At 43.5% G+C, this 24,743-nt stretch overlaps 1 protein-coding gene across 2 annotated transcripts in view; it reads left to right on the top strand.

Annotated features, from left to right (window-relative positions):
- Positions 1-24,743, top strand: part of LOC126213334 (ankyrin repeat and protein kinase domain-containing protein 1-like) — an 85,135-nt gene that overhangs the window by 34,797 nt on the left and 25,595 nt on the right. For both annotated transcript variants that reach the window (XM_049941028.1, XM_049941029.1), the window contains 2 exons: positions 17,620-17,769; positions 23,917-24,066. In XM_049941028.1, coding sequence (XP_049796985.1) covers positions 17,620-17,769; positions 23,917-24,066 — 300 coding nt within the window. The remainder of the gene's footprint in view (positions 1-17,619; positions 17,770-23,916; positions 24,067-24,743) is intronic.

The raw sequence follows: 24,743 nt of genomic DNA, 5'->3' as shown, positions 1-24,743 counted from the left end.
AGGTAAAACATTAGACAGACAATTAAAAAAACACGGCGACAGTCTGGTTTCTGTTCGCAAAAGACATAAAATTCACACCCAGCGACAGCATGGTTTCTGTTCACAACACGAGAAAGACGAACAACACTGAACAGTCACTGGAACACTGCACTAAAAAGGTGGCAAATGTGACGTACCACAGTCGAGAGCAGGTGGGGGGAAACTGGACAGATGATGGGAAAATAAAAAAAAGGGGGAGGGGGGGTGGGAGCGCGCGTACGCGCTGAGCTCTGCTATTTAAAGCCGTACTGAGGTGACATTGCGCATGCGCTGCTCAGCGTGCGCGTTCATAACGGCTCCGTGCGCTGCGCCTCGCGCCCTCCACTGTGAAAGCCTGGCGTATCGGTGTCAGGTCGATTTTCATCTTTATGCAGATAACTACGTCGACTACGAAGTTTCTCTATAACAGGATTCCAAGAGGAGTTTAGCTGATAACCGCTATCTCGATTGATGAAAGTCTCGTTGTCAGACAATCTTATTTCCACAGATTCATTGATAATCGAGCTCCAAAAGTTTGATGTATGGGCCAAAATTTTTGTGTCGTTGTAATTCATGGAATGGTCTGTGGAAGTACAATGTTCGGCGATTGCGGACTTGGTGTGTTGGAGAAGGCGAGTATGCCGTTGGTGTTCCACAATGCGTTCCTGCACAGTTCGTGTTGCTTGCCCTATATATGATTTGCCGCATTCGCACGGAATTTTGTAAACACCTGATTTACGCAGGCCCAGGTCGTCTTTAACAGATCCCACCAGTGATGAAATTTTGGAAGGAGGGCGAAAGATGACTCTCACTTGTCCTCACAATGTTCTTCCTATCTGTGAAGAAATATTCCCAATAAATGGTAGATAAACAGTCGACCTGAAGGCCTCTTCCTCTTCTTTGTTCCGTCGTTTGTAGGTCTTCATCGCTCTGTTCACTTGCCTAAGTGAAAATCCATTCTTCAAAAATACTTTTTGCAGGTGTTCCAGTTCCGCTTGAAGACTGTCGGCGTCAGAGATAGTATGGGCACGGTGGATCAAGGTTTTGATAACTCCCATTGTTTGTACTGGACGGTGGCAACTAGTAGCTTGTAGATACAGGTCTGTATGAGTGGGGTTTCTGTACACCGAGTGACCAAGTGTGCCATCACTCTTCCGTTGCACCAAGACGTCTAAAAATGGCAGACAACCATCTTTCTCTATCTCCATGGTAAACTTTTATGTTTTCATGTATGGAGTTCATGTGACGTAAAAATTCTTGGAGGCGGTCCAGACCATGAGGCCACACTATGAAAGTGTCGTCAGCGTACCGCCAAAATACTGTCGGTTTAAAAGTGGCAGAGTGCTCTCTCCTCAAAATCCTCCATAAAAAGATTGGCCACCAGGGGAGACGAAGGACTCCCCTTGGCGACACCGTCAAATTGTTCGTAAAATTCGTTGTTAAATATAAAGTATGTAGAGGAGAGAGTGTGCTCAAACAACGCTGTAATGTCTGCACCAAACATATTGCCAATGAGGTGTAGTGAGTCCACCAGAGGCACCTTTGTGAAAAGTGAAACCACATCAAGACTGACCAATAAGTCGTTACTTTGCAGTTGTAGTGACTGAAGTCGACTGATAAAATCACCAGAATTCTATATGTGATGTGCACACTTGCCTATCATTGGTTTGAGCAAAGATGCCAAGAATTTTGCTAGGTCGTAGGTGGCTGCTCCAATGTTACTCACAATTGGACGTAATGGCACATTTTCCTTCTGGATCTTAGGCAGTCCATATAGCCTCGGTGGAACTGAACTGTTTGGTTTCAGTCTCTTGATGACCTCCTTCGGTAGAGAACAATTTGATAAAAGTTGTGCTGTTTTTCGCACCACTCGGCTCGTGGGATCCTTTGGAACTGGCAGCAAGACTATCTTCTCTGTCTGTATGGCTCTAATGTCTCGAATTTCCTCCTCATACTCAGTATGTGAGAATTATGTTGGGGGAACTAATACCTTGCCCAACTCCTCCTGAAATGTGTTGTCCCGAAAATGCAATAGTAAATGTGTGATGCACAACGCGTCTCTTGTAACGTCTCACAGCGGAATTTGTTTAGCATCTCTGTAACGCTCTCTCGCCCCCTAAACCATCCCGTAACGAAACTCGGCGCTATTTGTAGGATCTTGCCTATCTCCTCTATCAAGTCTACCTGACAGAGATCCCAGATATATGAACAATTCTCAAGAAGAGGGTGAACAAGCGCCTTATAAGTCACTTCTTTCGTGGAAGGGCTACATTTTCTTAAGATTCTCCCTATGAATCTGGTATTTGCTTTCCCCGCTACCTGTTTTACGTGGTCATTCCACTTAAGGTTTCTGGATAGTTACTCCTAGATATTTCACGGCAGAGGCTGTAAAATAAGATATACCAAAATTTTAGAATAATCATGTAGTCACTATTTTGGCTTGACCATATACTCCCCAGCCACTAAAGGCGTGGAAGGAATGACATCAAATAATTAACCACACCTATTCACATACTCCGCAAGCCACCGTATGGTACGTGGCGGAGGGTACTCTGTACCACTACCAGTCGGGTTCTGTTCCACTCGCAAACAAAGCGAGGGATAAACGATTGTGTATGTTCCTTTGTATGAGCCCTGCTTTCTTGTCTTCACGGTTCTTCGCGAAATGTGCGTTGTCAGCTATAGAATAACTCTGCAGTCAGCATCAAATATGGGTTCTCTTAATTTTTCACGCTAGTGCTCCTCGGGAAGAACGTCGCGTTACCTCGCAGTGATTCCCATTTGCAACACCGTAACACTTGCGTCTTGTTTGAGCCTACCAGTAAAAGATCTAGCAGACCGTTTTTGAATTGATTCGACGTCCTCTTTTAATCTGACCTGGTGTGAATCCCAAAAACTCGAACAGTATTCAACAATGGGTCGCACTAGACTTCTCCTTTACACATGAACCACATTCTCCTAGAATTCGCCAAATAAAGTCGACCATCCACCTTCCATACTACACCCTATACATGCTGATTCGACTTCATATTGCTTTGCAACGTTACCCCTAGATATTTAATGGACGTAACCATGCCAAGCAGAATACTGCTAGTACTATATTCGAACATTATGGGTTTGGTTTTCCTACTCATCAACATTAACTTACGTGTTTTTACATTTAGAGCCAGCTGCAATTCATCACACCGACTAGAAATTTTGTCTACGTCATCCGGTCTCCTTCTACAGTCACTCAACGTCGGCGCCTTCCCGTACGCCACAGCATCATCGGCAGACAGCCGCAGACTGCTGCTTACCCTGTCTGCCAGATCTTTTATGTGCATAGAAAATAACGCTTCTCTGGGACACTCCTAACAATATCATCGCCCCAAGTCGTCGTCGGGGACAACGTACTGGGTTCTGTTACTTAAGAAGTCTTCAAGTGACTCACATACCTGGGAAACCATTTCGCATTCTTGTACATTCGTTAACAGTCGCCAGTATGGCACAGTGTCAAATGCTTCACGGAAATCTGTTACTATGGAATCCGCCCGTTTCCCGTCATCCATAGTTCACACGATCTCGTGTAAGTGAGGGCTGGCCGAGTTTCATAAGAGGGATGCATTCAAAAACCATGCTGAACTGTAGACAGAAGCTTTTCCCTCTCAAGGAAATTTATTATACTCCAGCTGAGAACATAGTCACGGATTCTTCAGCCAACTAATTTTACAGTTAATGGTCTGTAATTTTCAGAGTCCGTTCTTTTACACTTACACTATGTGATCAAAAGTATCCAGACACCTTGTTCAAAATGACTTACAAGTTCGTGGCGTCCTCCATCAGTAATGCTGGAAATCATTAAGGTGTTGGCCCATCCATAGCCTTGATGAAGCTTCCACTCTCGCAGGCATACGTTGAATCAAGTGCTAGAAGGTTTCTTGGAAAATGGCAGCCCATTCTTCACGGAGTGCTGCACTGAGGAGAGGTATCGATGTCGGTCGGCGAAGCCTGCCACGAAGTCGGCGTTCCAAAACATGGCAAAGGTGTTCTAAAGGATTCAAGTCAGGACTCTATGCAGGCCACTCCATTAAAGGGTTGTTATTGTCGTGTAACCACTCCGCCACAGGCCGTGCATTGTGACCAGGTGCTCGATCGTGTTGAAAGATGCAATCGCCACACACTGGCACATCACGTTCGCCTGTCATTTGCCGGACACTGCCATCGGATCGCCACATTGTGTACCGTGATTCGACACTCCACGCAACATTTTTCCACTGTTCAGTCGTGGAATGTTTACGCTGCTTACACCAAGCGAGGCGTCGTTTGGCATTTACCGGCGTGATGTGAGGCTCGTGATATCCAAGATCTATCTCCTGCCGCTTAACTTGCAGTGGATCCTGCTGCAGTTTGGAATTTCTTTGTAATGGTCTGGATAGATATCTGCCTATTACACATTACTACCCTCTTCAACTGTCGGAAGCCTCCGTCAGGGAACAGACGAGGTCGGCCTGTACGGTTTTGTGCTGTACGTGTCCCTTCACGTTTCCACTTTACTATCATTTCGAAACAGTGCACTTATATATGTTTAGCAGTGTTTAAATCTCGCGTACAGACGTATGACACAAGCGACACCAAATCACCTGACTACATTCGTAATCCGTGAGGTCCGTGGAGCGCCCAATTCTACTCTCTCACAGTGTCTAATGACTACTGATTTCGCTGATATGGCAGCACAATCCACCTAATATGAAAAACGTAAGTTTTTTCGGTTGTCCGGATACTTTTGATTACATAGTGTAGTTTACATTTCTCGAGAGTGTGAATAGAACTGGCAGTGGCTTCAGGTCATATACAGAATATATGGCCTACTACTGGATAAATCTACATGAAGCATATGCTACAGATTCTCTCTTAACTACCCCATCCTACAAAACAATGGCCACAACTCCTGACGTGGTGGAGTCAGTTTGAACAAAATTCTAGGAAAGTTTGGTACGTCTGTAAAGGAGACCACATGTAGGACACTGGTGCCATCTATTCTGGAGTACTGCTAGAGTGATTGTGATCCGAACCAGGTCGGATTAAAGAAAGACATCGAATCAGTACAGAGGTGGGCTGCTAGGTTTGTTACTGGTAGTTTCAAGCAACATGGAAATGGTAGTGAGATGCTTGGGGAACTCAACTGGTTGTTCTTTTCGTGGAACACTATTGAGAAAATTTAGAGGAACTAACTGATGGAAGTAATTAACCATCCCAACACTGCTTGTACATTTTAAGCTCTGGGATATGAATAAAAAGCCTTTCTCCGACTCTGATTGACTGTAATATCTTGACCACAAACAATACGAACTAAGAATGAGATTTCTGGCTGAGCAAAGTAGCTCTGGATATTTTAACCAAAAACACAGTCCTACGCAGCAGCTGAAGCATCTGTGTGATGTGGCCTACTTGCTCTGAAACTTCCCACTAAAGATCACCAAATAATCAAGATAGTGATAGGCAGAGTGGGATTTAAGGTCAGAAAAATCTTATCCAATACACCTTGCAGCGCCCGCTACTGTAGACAACCCAGATCAGTGTTTATTAAAATCGAACAGTGAGTAAACCGTTGGAATTTGATAATAGGCATCGTGTAGGTCAAAGGTAGTGACGACCTTTGCCCCTTGAAACTATGAGAAGCACGACTGAATATAAGGAAGAGTTAAAGATTGAGGAACTACTTTCTCATTCAGGGCCTGATAGTAAACATCTGGTATCACCCTGCCATGTGGCTTGGGCACCATAAACATACGGGTGGGGGGGGGGGGCAGTATTGGGAATTGGATTGCTTTCTAGCATGCTTCCATAGCATCTCATCTGAACGCGCCTTAGGTGGGGGCAGTCTGTTTGGGAATTCTTTGCGAGAATATTGCCTGTAAATTCAGTAATGTCCTTTGCTCCTCTAACCAAATCTAGTCTGTCAATGAGCACTTCCCTAAATCCTACACATAAACCCACAATCTCTTTATTCAGCTGGAGTGTTACAAGTCATAATCTGGAAAATCGGTGTTGACTGAACTGGTAAATTGTATTTGATCCCCTGCTCTTCGATTCACCATATGCTTACAAAACTAAAGAATTTCTGGTCTGAAAACTCAGAATAAAACTTTCCTTGACTCCACTGAGAAACTAATCCAGATTTACGGATTGACAACCTTTGATAGCTGACACAGAGAAATTATATTCTATCGTAACTGTGAATTTCAATATAAAAACTCCAATACGGATCTTAACATTAATACTTCCCAAAACCTGCATCTCCGTAGAATTGGCCAGCTTACAGGACTCCACCACATCCGAAAATCCTGGAAAATTAGGTGAGTTTACACCGTTCACTAGAAGTGGAAGCCCAAACTGCAGAAATAGAACTTTCAATACCTAGAGCCACAAGCAGGCTCTTATTTCATAGCCAAGGACTCAGATATTAGGCCTTCTGCATGATTCTTTCTTCTAGTTCGTCAACAATATTTTCCTTACAAAAAAAAAAAATATATATATATATATATATATATATATATATATATATATATATATATATATATATGTGTGTGTGTGTGTGTGTGTGTGTGTGTGTGTGTGTGTGTGTGGACTCACACACATAGTGGTTTTATTTACAAACTGCTATTTTTGATGACTTTTGACTGTCACCTGCATTAATGATGCAACCTGGTTACTGCATTTCCCATATAATCACTACATTCAATATATCCAGCATTTCTTTTAGGATATTTACATTTCAATGAATCAGCTCTTTCTGTGTTCCATGTATACAGTTCTTTCGATATATTTGGTATTTCGTTAATGGTTTCTGTTCTGTTTACGCTGTATGCAGGGGAAACAGAGAGAAGCACCAGCTGGTGAAGAAACATCGAAACAAGACATTGTGCTCTTCATGAATATTGGTGGGATATTCCAGCTCTACCCTTAGACCATACCCCTCACCACAATCCTCAGCTTAATGGATCTCATGCTTCAAACTGTCGATTTTCTTCTTGGACAGCCACTAGAACCCTTCAAAAGGTATACTTCATTACATAGACTGTTCATATGGATGATTGACAACCAGGTAAAGGTTGTAATTTGTCACTTATTTATGGGTTATTCACCCTAGCGTATCTTGCCATGAACTGGCAAATCCCCAGTGAATCCCACATTTTAAGAAGACTAACATATCAGTATTGGTCAGCAGAACAATGTTGACAAACATCTTCCTTAACATTGCATCCCACGAAAGCCCAGGTGCCATCAAGTGGAAGGCAGTATCCAAAAAGCATATGCTCATGTGTACATTCCAGAACTTCTTGAATATTTCAGTGAGCATGTGTATGTCAGCGTTCCACATCATCTGGCATATTCGTTTAAATCAGTGATGCCAAACTCCAGTCAAATATTAACCTTGTACTCATACTCCACATCCGTTATGATAATGTTTACTATTTCACTGGAGAATGCAGCTGAGTTGGCAATGTAGTTTCATTGATTCTCTCCATTGGTGATATTATGTATCAGTACTACATCATAGGCATCATAGCAATTGAATTGCATGTTTCTGTCTGACTCCGATAGTGGTACCATGGAATCTGGTGGACCCAGCCATCGCAGCCACTGAGCTATGTGTTCAGCAGGTGTACTTCGAGCGTTCTTGGTGGCTGAAATACGGGATGGCTAGTGACAGAGGCTCAGCCTGCTCGCACTTGGAGCCTCTTCGTTATGGATGCCACTCCGATTCCGCCAAGTCACAGCTCCCACGTCATAGTTGTTGCTATTGTGTGAGCTGAACTCTATATCTTATTGCATCATTTGTAATAAGTCTTTGCATATTTGGCGAAATACAAGTGAAGTAAATCTTCTGTTTGCTGTGTTACTTGTTCAATTATCACTTCTGCTACCGTCCAGCTATCTTATGACAATGGCTGTCGCCTGCCCCTGTTGCCCCTTATCACTGTGTATGAAGGCATACCGAACACCATCGAAAACAAGTATTTATGTTGAAACCCACTCTTCTTTGTCACAAGGTGAAACTTCGATCATCTGGATGTGTGGCTCTGGTGATTTGCATATCCTCAAAACACATTGGCTCAGTATGTATCTAAAGAGACACATGCATTAAGTGAAGCGAATCCACGAAGCAAATCATTATTCTTGGCATGATTCTATTTGAAAATGAGATGTACTTTTCAACAGTATTAGGAATGACATAGACCTTCTCAGTTTTCAACGAGAAATCACCCGAATACTGAACGAGAAAGTGGATATCATACCCAATGAAATGGTATAAAAAGATTGGTATTTGCCATGGCAGCTGGTAATTCCAAATGAATGTGTTGTGAGGTGCTCCAATGAATGTCCTTGTTAGGTGACAATGGTCACGATGAGGAGATTCCTCATCTCTGTCAAACAGCACCCCACAAATACAGCAATCAAATGCATTCTCAAACAATGGATCATTCTACTTTAAGTTGGTCATGGGGACATTGTCACTATGAGCATAATTAGCTTCCCACACAAGTTCTTAGAAGTCAGTGATCATCCATCTCTCGCAGGATTTTCCCCAACATAAATTTGAATTTGTTGAGACTAGAGTCATACATGCATGCAATGTATTATGCAGCTGCATATGGTACAAGCCATTCTATGTAGATGATATGGAAGGCAGGGGGATCACCTTCAGAATGTGTCACAGGAACTGTGAGGCACTCGAGAACAGTGTACATAACTAAGGAACACCGCTTCTGGTGGTGATCGTTCTTACATTTTAAGAACTTTTTCTCTTTGGCAGGTTTTCCACATGTACCAGTTCATGGATTGAGCAGTCAATGAAGTGTGTTTCGAGATACTCACCCTTGGTGAATGACTTGAGACATCTATTTCAGAAATGTCTTGTACCACAATGTTTGGACATGTGGGCAGAAACAAGTGTGGCATGTGTTTTATCCAAAATGCGCTCAGATATTAGGTGTCTGAATCTGGAACACTTACCGGCTAACTTGAAGAAGTTGTGTGGTCCCCTTGCTTTACGCTTCACTTAATTGTTGTTCAAGGTCTGCTCATGGTCGTGCTCATTGGCTGGGTCATTATCTCCGAGGATGCACAAATGAATCGTGTAATTGGAGTTCTGCATATCAAATTTTGAATGTCCTACAGATTTACAGAAAATGCTGTGGACTCTACGACGACAGGGGACACTGGATGTTTTGTATGTATTCGAGTGACATTCATGACTAGGGTAATTCCTATTGCTGGCCATAAACGACAATGTTATGCAATATACATCCCTTTTGGCATTATTCCAGACATAAAATCACGCATGTTTTGCAGCGACATCTTATGGAAGAGAGATGTAAATGGACCTCCAATACCTGGATCAAAAACATGTGAGTAAAAATTAAGGTGGAGTACATGGCTGTGTGCCTCACCAGACATTCTTTCCGGCATCTCAGGAAAAAGGCCGAACATAAAACTCTTAATAAAAGTTCTGAACTACTCTGCCACCGACCCACCCCATGATACCATGACAGTTCACCTCCATATTTTGAAGACGCTGCTCTCCTCAAAACCATTTCGTGTTTCATGGAGTGCGTCATCTTACAGTACAGAACTGCCTTGCACTTAATGGCGGGATACTGTCGATGTATCCAGGGAGCTCCCTTTCCAAAACTGCTTCACAAGCATGAAGGAAAGTGGCAGGATCTCGGTAGCTCACATTCAGATTGTCAGTCTGAGCAGATGAGATAATTTCGGAAATGCTCTAGTGATCACTGAGTAGTGCAGTACCGCAGAAGTACTTACTCTCTAATCCTTAATAGCACAGATGTGAGTACTGCAGCTACCAGACACGACTCGGTATCACGGCGATCTCTGATGGTGATGCTTGCGAGATGGGCAGGGTCGTTGAGAGCACTTTCAACATAATGGAAAGCTGGCTGGAATTGAACTGCTGTGCCACAGGTTTGGAACTTTGATGGCCAGTGCTGCACCACAGATGTCACTAGGCCTGGAATGCCTCTGCCTCGTGGTCAGCCATAAGTACATCACCACAGTCATCAATGGGGCAGGCTGCTGCTGCAATGACCAGTTGCTGCTCTTGCTGGTGCTGTGGGCGGCTGTGGAGCATGCTGGATCATCATGGGTCGACCAGCTCCTGTTTGACGCACATGTCCACCACACTACCTCTCCCACATATCACATACAAAGACAGAATGAGGAACCAATATTCATTATCATACATAATTTCAAAAAACAGAGTATGTAGGGGCCTATACTGTTTCTATGTACATTCAAAATCAGCAGTGTCTCTCATCAGGCCAGGCTGCATCATGGATGGCGGGAGAACTGCTGGAACACATACGGTGGGCAAGGCTGCTGCACAGCCAGATGCAGCTGTACCATCGTCATTGGGCCTGCTGCTGCTACATGTGCGACTCTACCACCCAGCACCTCCTCCATATAATCTGCACCAAGAGGAGCAGGAAAAATATAAAGGATCATGCATAATTTTTATAAAATGAAGATATATGTGGACGTCTACAGCGTTTCTAATAACGTTCAGAGTTAACTGCCTCTGAATGAGTCAAAGGGAATTTATTAGTCACTACCTCCAACAAAAGTTGGTCAACCTGGACACGTGCATCGAGTGCACCAGCAAACACAGAATAGAACACATAACATTAGTAATCAATGCAGGCAGTTGTGTTTGTTGATAGAACTATTCTCTATTTGATGGCCAAAATCATGCTCCATGGACTAATGTTGAATAAAAAGGTCAAGAAATTCACATGATACTCATTGTTGAGTGCACCTACAAGCAGACAAGGACACATACCATTAGCAGTGCTAGAATGTAATTTTTTGTGTTGGGTGGTAGGAGAACTACTGCTCATATCTGTGGTATTCGACGTTTGGTGTTATCTGCCATGGGGTGGGCTCAGAAGGTATCTCCTGCCTGCCGTTGTCGTCAGTAATGAGAATGGTACACTGAGTTGGAGTCAAGCCAGTAGTTACTGGACTCAGCTGTGGCACTGGATCCATCCCCAACTCCTTGATCTGACTGAAGATTTCTGCAAAAGACAGAAACAAAAATGGTATTGTTAGACATCTGTGCACATTCACATATGGAGAGGGAGAGAGGGGAGAGAAACTCATAGTCGCTTTCACATAAATCAGAATTTAAGCAGAAGCCTTCCTCAGGAGTGCAAAGCTGCCTAACCAGATCCTGAACTGCAATGGCGCTCAATATAGGCGACAGGATGCTCAGAACTGCAATGGGTGGAGGAGAAGGAAACTTGTCATCTGATAGGAAGTTATAAAAAACGGAAATACACACATACACAGACAAGAGAGCTGAACTTACTTCTGTATACCTATGTTGAAAGCAGCGACACAGCGTTTCATAATGCTGAAAGGGTCTAGGGTTGAAGAAGAACGGTTGAAACAGCAGTGGCAAAGAATGAAAGGACAGTAATTGTTGAGAAGCACTAACCAGTCGGCTCAATACATAATGAGAGAGAGGAATGGAGGGATAGCGGGTTGAGAACCACCAGTGAGGAATTCTGAGGAGATGACACCTTGCAAATAGGTGAGTGCCACCCATTCCAGGAACACTTCACTGCCTTGTCGAATCGACTCCTGCGTTCATACGTATGGGTGACACAGAACTTGCCTGCTGTATTCCATGATCAAGAGAGTAGTTTATGTTCCCACCACATTGTGGCAGTACTATCATGCTTGTGTCATGGGTGTAGCCTCCACACAGCACTGGTGGTTGTATGTTTCACTGTAGGTGCACAGTATAACGCACTATGTGAGCTACCGAGCACCTGGTGGCGAATAAAATACTCCAGAGGTTGTAGAAGCAATGAGCAGTAGTCACAACCTGGCAACAGCATACCGGCCACCACTAGATGGAGAGTCTTATGCATGCAAGCAGCTAACATAGGTTAGTACTGACCTGCTCTGGGCCCTGGCCAAGAGCTGGCTACTACCTGAAGAGTACTGCCCACACACTACCATGATACTGCTGGTGGCCACTGTGATCCTGGCAGCCAGTCCTGTGACACTGCCCTCACACACCTGAGGTGCTGAAAGCTTACATACAATATAGCTATGGTGCCTAGGAAGAACATACATTTTCCAGAAGAGGTATATACCTCAGTTCGTTTATTAGATGATTGGCCACTTACCTAGTACAGAGAAGCTCATGTAGGTCCTTGGATGCAGGCAGCTGTCATTAATCGGTTTACCACCATCAGCCAGATGCTTTCTCGGTATCATTCCAGGTTCACTGAAATTGTATCCAACAGGATAAAGCTCGACTGGCAGTTTATTGAGAATGCCACCACCACCTCCTCTGATTACCTTACTAGCACTAATGGAATGCTACTGCGTTATCTGAGGTTTGCGCACCGTGTTGTACCGCAGTTTTGAGCATTCACACAGCTGATCAGTAATTATTAACACCCAAGACATTTCACTAACGCGCTGTTACCTCTATCCTTAAGACAGATTCTACGAGAAGCAAATTTAAGTCGGAACTCTTGTGCCATTCCTCTGTGTAAAAACTTCCCACAGTTTCTTCACCAGCGCTGTTCTTTAAGGTGTGTGTTCTCGCGTTTGTTCCCTGTGCTGTGGACACTGTAAAGGTCTCCGTTGAGCAGCTAGGAAAGTAAGATTTATGAGACACAATTTTTTATTTTGAAATAAGCACTAAATCATCTACTATGACTTTCTGACTGCGTGGATCCACCATCTTAATCCGCTTGTATGCTGTATTCAGAAGTCCATTGTCACGTGCATCGACAGCTGTCTTCAGTTGGATTATAAACTCGCATAAGTTGTTGGAGAATATATCGACATGTGTGCAAGCCATCCACATATGGTATCCATATAGGTCCAATAATATCGACCGGCCACCGTTTCATCCTCAGACCACAGGCGTCACTGGATGTGGATACAGATGGGCACGTGGTCAGCACACCACTCTCCCAGCCGTTATCAGGCTATGAGACTGGAGCAGCTACTTCTCAGTCAAGTGGCTCAAGCAGCTGCTCAGCAGACCGGTTGATCACCCATCCAAGAGGTAGCCCAACCTGACAGCGCTTAACTTCGTTGACCTTACTGGAACTGGGGTTGCCACTGAGGCAAGGCCCTTGGTTCTGCTCATACGCTCTCCAATACTCGCTTTTATGTGGGAGAATGTTGAATAGTGGTTTATCCCTTATCGCTCCATTACCAGCTTGATGTCCTTATTGTAATATTCACCTGTGTGATCATTCTGCAGTTTGTCTGGACACCACTTCCTACAGTTCTGAAGCAGTTGTTCAAACGCCTGCACCACGTTACTCCCTCTCTTTGCCTTCAGAGGAGCTGCCCAGGAAAATTTGGAACACATATCTCTGATCATTAAGATATATTTCAACCTGCATTAATTCATGAGTTTTCTGTTGCATCCACGAGATCGGCCTGTGATAGATCACCCAAATTATTTATTATAGCTCTTCTGCCCTGGAAGATTCTGCGATAGCACTAGTGAAGTTTACGGATCACCGTCTCCACTATTATTGTTCAACAATGCGACTTCCTCGTAGCTCTGAGGTGATTGATATTCCATTTGTGTGCACTGTATTCGCTGCTGCTGATGCCGATACAAGTTTTCGTTAGGATCATTGTAATACATATACTCGGGAGGTAATGTGTTCAGCATTTTATGCTGAATGTCAAAGGCATGGCATAGGCGAAACTCGCTGCGTAACATTGGTCTAATAATGTTAATGTGTATCCTACTGTTTCTGATTTTTAATGGTCTTTTTGGGGTGTTCGATTTTGTATGGTAGTCATACGTAGTATGTCACCAATATTTTTATTTCAGCTAATACTTTTAATGGTTTGATGTTTTTAGGTCCAGTAAACCAGATGTCCATTCAAAATCCCTTCTCTTTAAGGTGTTCTTCGTTAAGCTTATATGTAGCTTTCCCTAAATACAGGGATGATTTCGACTACCCACACCTTCTTGCTCTCCTTCTTCTTCTTCTTCTTCTTCTTCTTCTTCTTCCACTTTCCTTTCTTCTTCTACTACTACCACTACCACCATTCGTCACCACCGCCAAGAACTGTTAAATACTTCCGGTTACGGGTCTAAACGTTTCAGAGAGACACTTTTCACTATCCAGCTATCCCGAGAGACGCAATTTCTGGCGAGTAGCTTTCAACACCTATAGGACCATGTGTTTTGTTGGTATCCTGCTGCCTACTGATCAAACTTCGAGACAGAATGCGACTTACTTGCTGTGGGGTTCTGCCATTGAACTCAACTGTTGTAGCTGCTGCCTTGATAATGTCCTCCAATACCGCTAACCTTTTGCTCAGTCTTTGCTCAGTTGAGTGGAGTCTGTCATTCGGCTGGGATTCCCCTTTCAGAGTTGCTGCCTTGACGCAGTTATCCTAATCTGACACTGAAGGTCTCGATTTTTCTCTTGATGAGCACACTGCAGCCATGCAAACTTGAACATAGCCTACAGTATACCGACACGATTACAGTCCAGTACACTAGCTTTTATACAGAATCTCGTCGAAGTTTTGTCTATATCGCCACTCATTCAGTTTCTTCGTTTTATCACTAATCGGAAAATCATATTGCGAGTTATCTTATCAATCCCAACATACGGTGCTGATTTCAGCTAATGACATGTCGGTTCCTTCATGAGTTTGGTAAACGTACTTGAAATTCAGATTGTCCTGCCTGAAAGGTTTGCAGTATCCCGGATCAAATGATTTTGGACCCTTGAGTATGTCTGGCTGAAATGCTGTATATCAACTAGCGTATATGAGTGAAGCATAAATATTTTCTGATTTCTCACTGCAACATCGTCAAATTTGAACACACTATTTGACTACACTTTTTCAGCAGGTGGACTATCGATTCTTTCGCTGAACGTTTGGTACATAGATTCCACCTTAAACGATTCAAATGGTCATAGGTCAGGCATACCAAACGTTTTCTGAACCCTAACCAGATCCTTTCTGATGATCAGGGCCACCAAGCATTTCCTGTGCATGCAGAGAGATGAACCAGGATTCACAACCCCGAACAGAAAAACTTAATGCACTCGATCACTCGATGGTACACGCTGCTATTGACGATGCAGAGCATGGAAAATCATCAAGTCCAGGAATGGAAACAATGTAATCCGTCGGCGTAGACGCTGTGGATGGTAGCTGTTGGTTGAAAGCTGATGGGGTGACTACCTCCTGTGGTCACTCAACAGCAGGCAGCTTCGTTTCAGAGGCGCAGCAGTCGTACTGGCCACAGTGCCACCCAATGTGACATGCAGCAGATGTGTGTGTGGGTATTCAGAAACTTTTCAAAGGTGACGACTCTGAGTTGGTAGACAAACACATTATCTGTAGACGTTATTATACTTCCAGTATTCAGAAGTGTTGCTCAGAGAAGCACTTAATAAATGAAATAGAATCTGTGTTGATATTCCTGACTATCAACTTCACCACAGGCTTCACAAACTAATGCATAGTAGGAGTCCATCTGCTTATCATAGGATCAATGTCTCGTATAACGTCCGTTTATCATATCCTCCACTTCGTGTTATTCGTAAATTCATAGCCCAATTATTCTACATGAAGTGTCCTCCTCAATAGCTGAGGAGACAGCGCGTCAGAATGCCATGCTAAGGGGCCTGGGTTCGATTCCTGGCCTCGTCGGAGATTTCCTCCGCTCAAGGACTGGGTGTTGTGTTGTCTTTATCATCATCATCATCTGATCCCCATCGACGCTCAAGTGGCCGAAGTGGCGTCAACTAAGAAGACTTACACCAGGCGACCGATCAACCCAACGGTAGGCCCAAGCCACACGACATTTCACTACATTAAGTAATGGAAAAAATCACACACACACACCCATACACACTTTATTCAGTGGTTATACTTCACATCAGAGACATAAGCGTCTATCTCCTCTTCACTGCCAAAATTCACAGATTACTTTAAGGATTTCTTATGTGCAATCGTTGTTTCATGTGTCCTTACTGAAATGTGCTTTGATAGTTCTATTGCGTAACCTCTTTCTCATTAATTTCTACCATATTGACTCCTTCCTTCTCCAGGAAATCCCTCAATCACAGTCTGATAGTACGAGTACACTGAATACAATAACGAAACAGAATTTTTAATTTCAGCAGAGTGACACCCTGTTGTCAGTTACCAGGCATATACTGTCTCACCTTACCTTAATGAAGTTCCTCAAATACTCATTCGACTTAACAGTCATTTGATGCTCAATGTTCACCTGCTTAGTGATACTTCTCGTTGGGCAACGTAAATCAAATCTGTTTCTTTCTTTTTCATAAGAATAGCTTCATACAAGAAGTTCTCAGCCTTGTTTAACATCGGTGTCTCTAACAGCCAGGTGTCTAACACAGAACCGACATATACCATCTGATGATCACAATATCGCATTAACAATATCATGAGAAGGAAAGTAGCAACTCACTATATAGCAGAGATGCTGAGTCGCAGATACGCACTACAAAAAGACTCTCTCAATTAAGGCTTTTGGACATTGGCTTTTGTCAAGAACAGACACACATACACGTACACACACAGTCACGCAAACGCAACTCACAAACACGACCGCCGTCTCACGCATCTGAGGCCACATTGGGAGCAGCAGCACCAGTGGCGACTGGGTGGGGGAAAGGAGGAGGCCATGGGCAGGGAGACTGCTTGAGACTGCAGTCGTGTTTGTGAGTTGCGTCTGCATGATTGTGTGTGTATGCGTATGTGTGTCTATTGTTGACGAAAGCCAATGGCCGAAAGCTTTAATTGTGAGAGTCTTTTTGTAGTGCGTATCTGTGACTCAGCATCTCTGCTATATGGTGAGTAGCTACTTTCTGTCTCATGAAAGTGTTACATTCCACCCTACATTTTCCATTGTTTGATAGTATCACATGAAGTACATTTAAAGGCTACAGCCATTGTAATATTGCTCATATTGTAGATATGCTTTCAAACTTTGCTGCCCAGTGGTTGCTATAGAAGTGCAGCATAAGTATAGACCATTGCGTATACCGTTTATATGTGGTTTATCTCGTACATACTATGGTCTAATACGCTAAGCTGGTGGTATGGGAAATTCAGGAGGAAAAATGTGTGAACTGATTACCTCTATGGTGTCCAACTGCTTAGCTCAGTGTTACTGTGCGTGCCTACAATGCAGTCGGCCGAGGTTCAATTCCTGGCGGGGTTGGACATTTTCCCTACTCGTGGACTGGATGTTGTGTTGTGCTCATCATCATTTCATCCTCATCACCAGCACACAAGTCCCCCAATGTGGCGTCGACTGAAATAAGACTTGCACTCAGCGGCTGAACTTCCCCAGATGGGACCTCCCAGCCAAAAATGTCATATAATCATTTCTTGTACGTCAATGGTACATCTTAGTGGAGCGACTATTGTCGTTCACACCATGTGTTGTATTTTTTGTGTTTGGACAAGCCCTCAGCAGCACTGTCTATAGCCAGCTGCTACCTGGCCTCCACGTGAGTACACCTCCACTCACTGCTTGTCTCTGTACAGTGTTCCAGCCACCCCAGAGTGCAGACTGGCAGCCAGCACTCTGCCACACAGCGACCACGGCGACCACAGCAAGAGTCCTATCGCAACTGCGCCGACGACAACCGCCCACACCACCCCCACAACTGGTGACACCACGGTCTCTCGCCTACGGTGAGTTCTGTCTCTATACGTGCACGTTTTACGCCTTCACAGTGGAACTTGTTCAGTTTCAAGCTTGAGTGTCATACCTTTGATTCTCCATTTTCTCGTGATGCAGCATATGGGTTATGACCACTTATGAAAATGGATATTTCATTAGACTCAGTGAATTGTGGGTGTTGAAATTTCCTGTCAGATTAAAACTGTGTGCCAGGACGAGACTTGAACTCAGAAACTTTGTCTGCCGCGCGGGATTAGCCATGTGGTCTGGTCGCTGCAGTTATGGACTGTGCGGCTGGTCCCAGCGGAGGTTCGAGCCCTCCATCGGGCATGGGTGTGTGTTTGTCCTTAGGATAATTTAGGTTAAGTAGTGTGTAAGTTTAGGGACTGATGACCTTAGCAGTTAAGTCCCATAAGATTTCACACATTGAAAAAAAAATTGTCTTTTGCTGACAAGAGCTCTATGGTCTCAGCTACCTGAGGACGACTCACAACCCGTCTTCATAGCTTAACTTCCACCAGTACCTCGTCCCCTGCCTTCCAAACTTCACAGACGCTCTCCAGCATAACTTGCAAGACCAGCTAGCACTCCTGGAAGAAAGGATATTGCAGAGACATGGCTTAGCCACAGCCTGGGTGGATTGCGGGCTGATATGAAACATCCAGGCAGATTAAAACTGTGTTCATTCAGCGATGCTACCTCCTTGTGGTCTGACATGGTCGATTTGATCCATGATGACGGGAATGCCTGCCCTGACGCCCCCATGCAGTTTAACACGGGGTCCCATCGCATTCTAATGACCCAAAAGCTGGATATTGTAGGATTCGAGCAGCAAGGCAAGTGAAGACTCGCAATAAAGCTTCTTTAAAACCCCTCAGTTGCCAATAATGCTGTTTCACGTGAATACTCGACATCACCATCTCATTCAGAGTTCGCTCAACAGAGGGCGCTGTTTATGCCACTTTTCTACCTTATAAGGCCTGGAAACAATGCTAAAAATTGAACAACAGTACTACACACTCCCAGCCATTCTGCCACTCACAGAGAACTGCATTTCCAACTAATTACATACCTGTTGATGATGTGTATGTGTATGAAGTTATACTGAAATCACACCAAGTCTTCTTGATGCATCACTTTCTCTTTTATTTTATTTGTGGTTCTAATTTCCAGCAACTGTAGTATTATTTTTTCAGGATTAAATTCAGCCATCAGTTCCTAATAAGTTTTATTACGCTTTACCGGTTTCGACAAATCAATTTGTCATCTTCAGAAGCCTACAAAATTAGTGATATTATAAATCGTTAGACCTTGACTCTACATTTATGTGAAGCATAAAAAGTATATTACAGAAAAATACAACTTCAAAGATTTTGTGACTACAGCTTTATCGCTTCATATTTATTTTATACCTAACATGTAAGTGCTGTTCCTTTCTTGTACTCTTAGTCAGTACTTACACTTATACAAAAAAAATGTCGCATAATTTTTGTACTTACGTTATAGGCCAGTTTGAATGTTTTACTTCTGATGAAGGCACTATTAGTAGTGCCAAAACTAGGTCAAAAGACTTAATATTTGCGACCGAGGGGTTTTATTGCTTTAATTTTACTTTGAAAACGGTCACTGATCACGCAGCCATGTTTAAAACTTTAATATTACAGAAACTTACTTAATGTGTGTTTATCAGATGTCAATATCTCCTTCATAGAAGCATATTGCCATGGTATGCCTAGAAATGTACATATTATGCATGATTATTTTAAACACATTTTATGCTTCAGATAAATGTATAGCCAAGGTCTATAGTATGCATAATTTTGTACGCATCTAAAGATGACAAATTAATTTATCGTAACCTGTACAGCACCCCAAAATATATTTGCAGCTGATGACTGAATTTCGTCCTGGAAGTAAGTCAAATTTTTGTCTGACAGTGCAATACGAATTTTGAAATAGGAGCCTGATAACAATTTACTTACCAGTTTTTTTGTTTCCACCTCCCTCTTTGGATTCATAGAGTGAACAGCGTTCAGCTTCGACACTCAGTGTCATACCTTTCCTTCAAAATTGAGTAACTGCCATTTATTCTTACTTTAAGACAAATTATTGCCTTGTTTTGTTTTATATTATGCGAAATCTGTGCGTAATGATTTGAAGAGATCCTGTTTATTTGCTGCCTACTCACTTTGTCATGCAATATTAAAGTACTATGATAAAGACGTAACACGATATGCAGTTGTCACTTTAAAGTGGCCCAATTAGCCCCAGTTTCCTTGTGTTCTCAGAGCACTCGGATGTTCTTTACCGCTTTCTACACAACCTGTAGTCGCAAAGAAATGACGTCATACACGGTAACGTCCTCTCATGATATATCACTGTTATAATACAATACGGAAAAAAATAGTGCACCACTTAAGAAGTTTCCATTTCGTTCAAGCTTTATTGTTGCAACAGCGCATATGGAGTACATGAAATGATTACAAATGGTTCAAATGGCTCTGAGCACAATGGGACTCAACTGCTGAGGTCATTAGTCCCCTAGAACTTAGAACTAGTTAAACCTAAGGACATCACAAACATCCATGCCCGAGGCAGGATTCGAACCTGCGACCGTAGCGGTCTTGCGGTTCCAGACTGCAGCGCCTTTAACCGCACGGCCACTTCGGCCGGCGAAAGGATTACACTTAAAGATTGATAGCACAGACAGTTCTGTGGTACCAGGTATCGACCACGGTGAAACACCCACATTTGTACATGGTTTAGCCTCCACAGCACCAATGTAGGTGCTGACTCTTGCGTCCACTCAACTGAACAGAAGGTAAATACTGTCATGGGGTATGCTATGCCACATCAGCTCGACCTGTTCATGTAGTTCTGTAAGAGTTGTTAGTTGATGAGTCTCATAATTCACCTCGTGTCCCATCATGTCCCACACTTGCTCCCTAGGAGATTTGCCTGGGGATTATGCTGGCAGGGAAGTTGCTCCGTGTCTTACAGAGCGTTTCGGCGTAATATGAAGCGCCGGCACATTGGCCAGGAACGCTACGGTAGAGAGGGCTGTGATGCGGCGTCAGCCAATAGCACGCTAACGGACGTACGGCACTGATACAAGAGTGCCCTCTACACGAGGAGGATACAAGCGCCGCTCCACCTGGCTGTGGCCTGAGTTGAGCCGACGTACGAACGCTACAGCAGTGACTTAAAAACTGTATTCGTTCACTTGTATTACGAATTGTGTATACTGAAGAGTTCGCTTATGTTCGTCTGTCACCTCTTGCTTGTGACACGTAAATATCTCGTAAGTTTTATAATGAATTCCCTTAATACGATTTGCTTGAATTATTGTCTAGCGATCCGAGGAAGCAGCTTTCCTAAGCACCCTATGTTAGATGAGTGGGCAGAACACAAAACTGAGCATATTGAGCTTTACAGGCAGCTTGATGGTGTGCATTGTCCTGTTGGAATAACACAACATATTCCTGTTGGAAGAATGGAAAAAGAAAAGGTCTAACAACATTCTGCTAATACTGAGTACTGAGTAGCGCCCTTTTCAGAATCGCCTAAGGTGAACGAGAATTGAAGCTTGTCACAACCTATACCATAACATCTGGAGTAGGACGAGAGTGTCTTGGACGAGTTCACTCTACAACGTAGCACTCACAAGATCTACACAGTATGCACTAAGAACCATTACTTGCGTGCAGCCAGAATCCACTTCCATCGCTGGAGACCACAGCGCGCCATTCCATGTTCCAAATGATCCTTCGACAGCACCAGTCGAGTCATGCATGTCAATGGTGTTCACAAATGAAAGATGGGCGAGAGTTGTGCATGTCGGCAGTCCCACTGCAAATAACCAGTTCACAACACTACGTGTTGACACATATGGCCTCACAAGATCTCTTATCTGTAGTGTGTTAGCTGTATGGTCTGTCACTGCTGCCCTTACAATGCTACGATCCAGACAGGTGTCTGTGCCACATGGCCTTCCAAGACTTCATCTATGAGCGTCAGAGTATTCAGCTGACTACTGATATCTGCATCGTATACAATTGATACCATACTTATGTGACAGTTCTCTGGAAGGACAATCCCGCCACTCAAAGCCCACAATTTGACCCCTTCCAAATTCGCCCAGTTAGCTGCAGAGAGAACAAGTGTGTCTCTGTGGCATGGTTGCCTGCTTGCTTAAAACGTTTGCACCTCTCTGAGCCTTCTGGCTGTGAGCATTCATTGTTATAGGGTACACTCAGATAGCACACTATTAGCTACGCCACCAAGCTATATACCGTCTGAAGACACTGATACCATTAACAGTACATCCAATATCCACCATTTGGCACATACCATCATTGGATCAAAACAGACGTCGTCTTTCTAGGTGTCTGGCAGAATATGTCCTTTTCTGTTTTTATTTTTAGTTTCTTCGTACTTTAGATTTATTTTTTTGTTTTCTTTAGATACCACGCATGTAATAACACAAAGTGATATGTAGCAACTAAGATCTGACCATCTGTGTGTCCTACAGACCCATCGATGACACACAAGCTAAAACCATCATCTGATGAAAATAGTAACACATTCAGTACATTTATAGGTTTCTGTCGTTCTAATTTCTATACGTCTATTGGTGTTAGGTGTTCAGAGAGTATGATGTGAAATAGTTGTATCTTTCAGTGTAATTGTTCTCTTGTACGTTATCTTCATTTCTGTTTAGTTCCGTACAATCTCTTCCTTTATATGCTACACTATGTGATCAAACATATCCGGACATCACCAAAAAACATACGTTTTTCCTATTATATGCATTTTACTGCCACCTACAGCCAGGTACTCCATATCAGCGACTCAGTGGTAGTTAGACATCGTCAGAGAGGAGAATAGGTCGCTCTGTGGAAGTCACAGAATTCGAAAATGGTCAGGTGACTGGGTGTCATATGTGTCATACGTCTGTACGCGAGATTTCCACATTTCTAAACATCCCTAAGTCTACTGTTTCCGAAGTTATAGTGAAGTGGAAACGTGAAGGGACATGTACAGCACAAAAGCGTACAGGCCGACCTCGTTTGCTGGCTGACAGAGACCGCCGACAGTTGAAGAGGGTCGTAATGTGTAACAAGTAGACATCTATCCAGACCATCACACAGTAATTCCAAATTGCATCAGGATCCACTGCAAGTATTATGACAGTGAGAAAACTTGGATTTCATGGTCGAGCGGCTATCCATAAGCCACACATTACGCCAGTAAATGCCAAACAGCTTGGTGTAAGGAGCGTAAACATTGGACGATTGAACAGCGGAAAAACGTAGTGTGGAGTTACAAAAATCACGGTACACAATGTGGCGATCCGATGGCTAGGTGTGGGTATGGCGAATGCTCGGTGAACGTCATCTGCCAGACTTTATAGTGCCGAAAGTAAAATTCGGATTCGATGCTCTTATGGTGTGTTTGTATTTTTCTTGGAGAGAGATTGCACGCCTTGTTGTTTTGCGTGGCACTATCACAGCACAGGCCTACATTGATGTTTTTAGCACCTTCTTGCTTCCCACTGTTGAAGAACAATTCAGAGATTGCAATTGTATCTTTTAACACGATCGAACACCTGTTCGTAATATACGGCCTGTGGCGGAGTTGTTACACGACAATAACATCTCTGTCATGGACTGGCCTGCACAAAGTCTTGACCTGAATCCTATAGAACACCTTTGGTATGTTGTGGAACGCCGACTTCGTGCCAGGCGTCACCGACCGACATCGATACCTCTCCTCAGTGCAGCACTCCGTGAAGAATGGGTTGCCATTCCAGCAGCTGACAGAGCGTATGACTGCGAGAGTGGAAGCTGTCATCAAGGCTAAGTGTGGGCCAACACCATACTGAATTTCAGCATAACTGATGGAGGGCGCCACAAACTAGTAAGTCATTTTCGGTCAGGTGTCCGGATACTTCTGATCACATAATGTAAATTACTGGTGTGGGGAACTCAGGAGAAGCTGTGAATGAGGTGATTAGCTCAGTGCTAAGTCCTTCAAGGTAAAGATGCAGTTATTGTCGTTGTGTTGTAGATCCTTCACCAGTATTGTCTGTATTATACTGTCCTCTAGCCTCCATGTGAACATGCTATCACGTCTCCACGTCATGTCTCTCTGCGCAGCACGCCAGCCACCGCAGACGGCGAGACCACGGCCACCGCCCAGCCACACGGCAACTGCAGCGAGCAGAACCGGACTGCTTCCACCGCTGCGCCGCTCCCTCCTCTCTGCGAGATTCCCCCACCTGATGACCCTGACGTCTCTCGCTTGCGGTTAGTTCTGTCACCACACATGAATCAAGTACTATGGTAAAAGATCTAACTTTACTGTATTTTTTTCGATGGAGCAGATGTTATAGTTGTCAGGAAAAGTTGATCTTTTCATGACTTATGATGTTCAAGTAGGCGTGGGTCAAAGTGATCCTGAGCATACTCTTTGGATTACAAGTGTGATTCACTCATTGTGGTTATATGGGAAGATGCTATAAAATAAAGTTCTTTTCCATAGACAATGAATGTACTGGTGTGAAAGAAGCAGTTTCTATTTCAGTTCATCTTTTTTTGTCTTCTAAATTAATTCTGTAGAGAATGGGTGTGGAATAGGGTTTTTACGCATTGGATCTGCACGAGACATTGACTTTATGGGAACAAATAATGGTAATCTATTTCATTGCTGGTCCTCAAAAATAAACAATGAAGGAATACACCAGTAGGCAGGAAACGACAGAAATTACTATGTAGTGGGGAATAAGGATATGTTATATTGTGGGGTGTCTGTTCAAATTTCGTATCAGTACTGTATATTTATCTTTAAACGACTTCTTTGGACACTTCCACATGTAGTGAACATCGAAAATTTGTGGCACACTGAGATCTCTTGCTCATCACAAATAGCCATCTTAATAAACAGGCCACCTGACCTCACGACCACACCTAGCTCAGACTTCTAC

The sequence above is a fragment of the Schistocerca nitens genome, chromosome 11 (assembly GCF_023898315.1).
Source record: "Schistocerca nitens isolate TAMUIC-IGC-003100 chromosome 11, iqSchNite1.1, whole genome shotgun sequence".
In the NCBI taxonomy this organism is placed as follows: Eukaryota; Metazoa; Arthropoda; class Insecta; order Orthoptera; family Acrididae; genus Schistocerca; species Schistocerca nitens.
The sequence above is the reverse complement of the archived record's forward strand: the minus strand, read 5'-3'. Positions and strand labels throughout refer to the sequence as shown.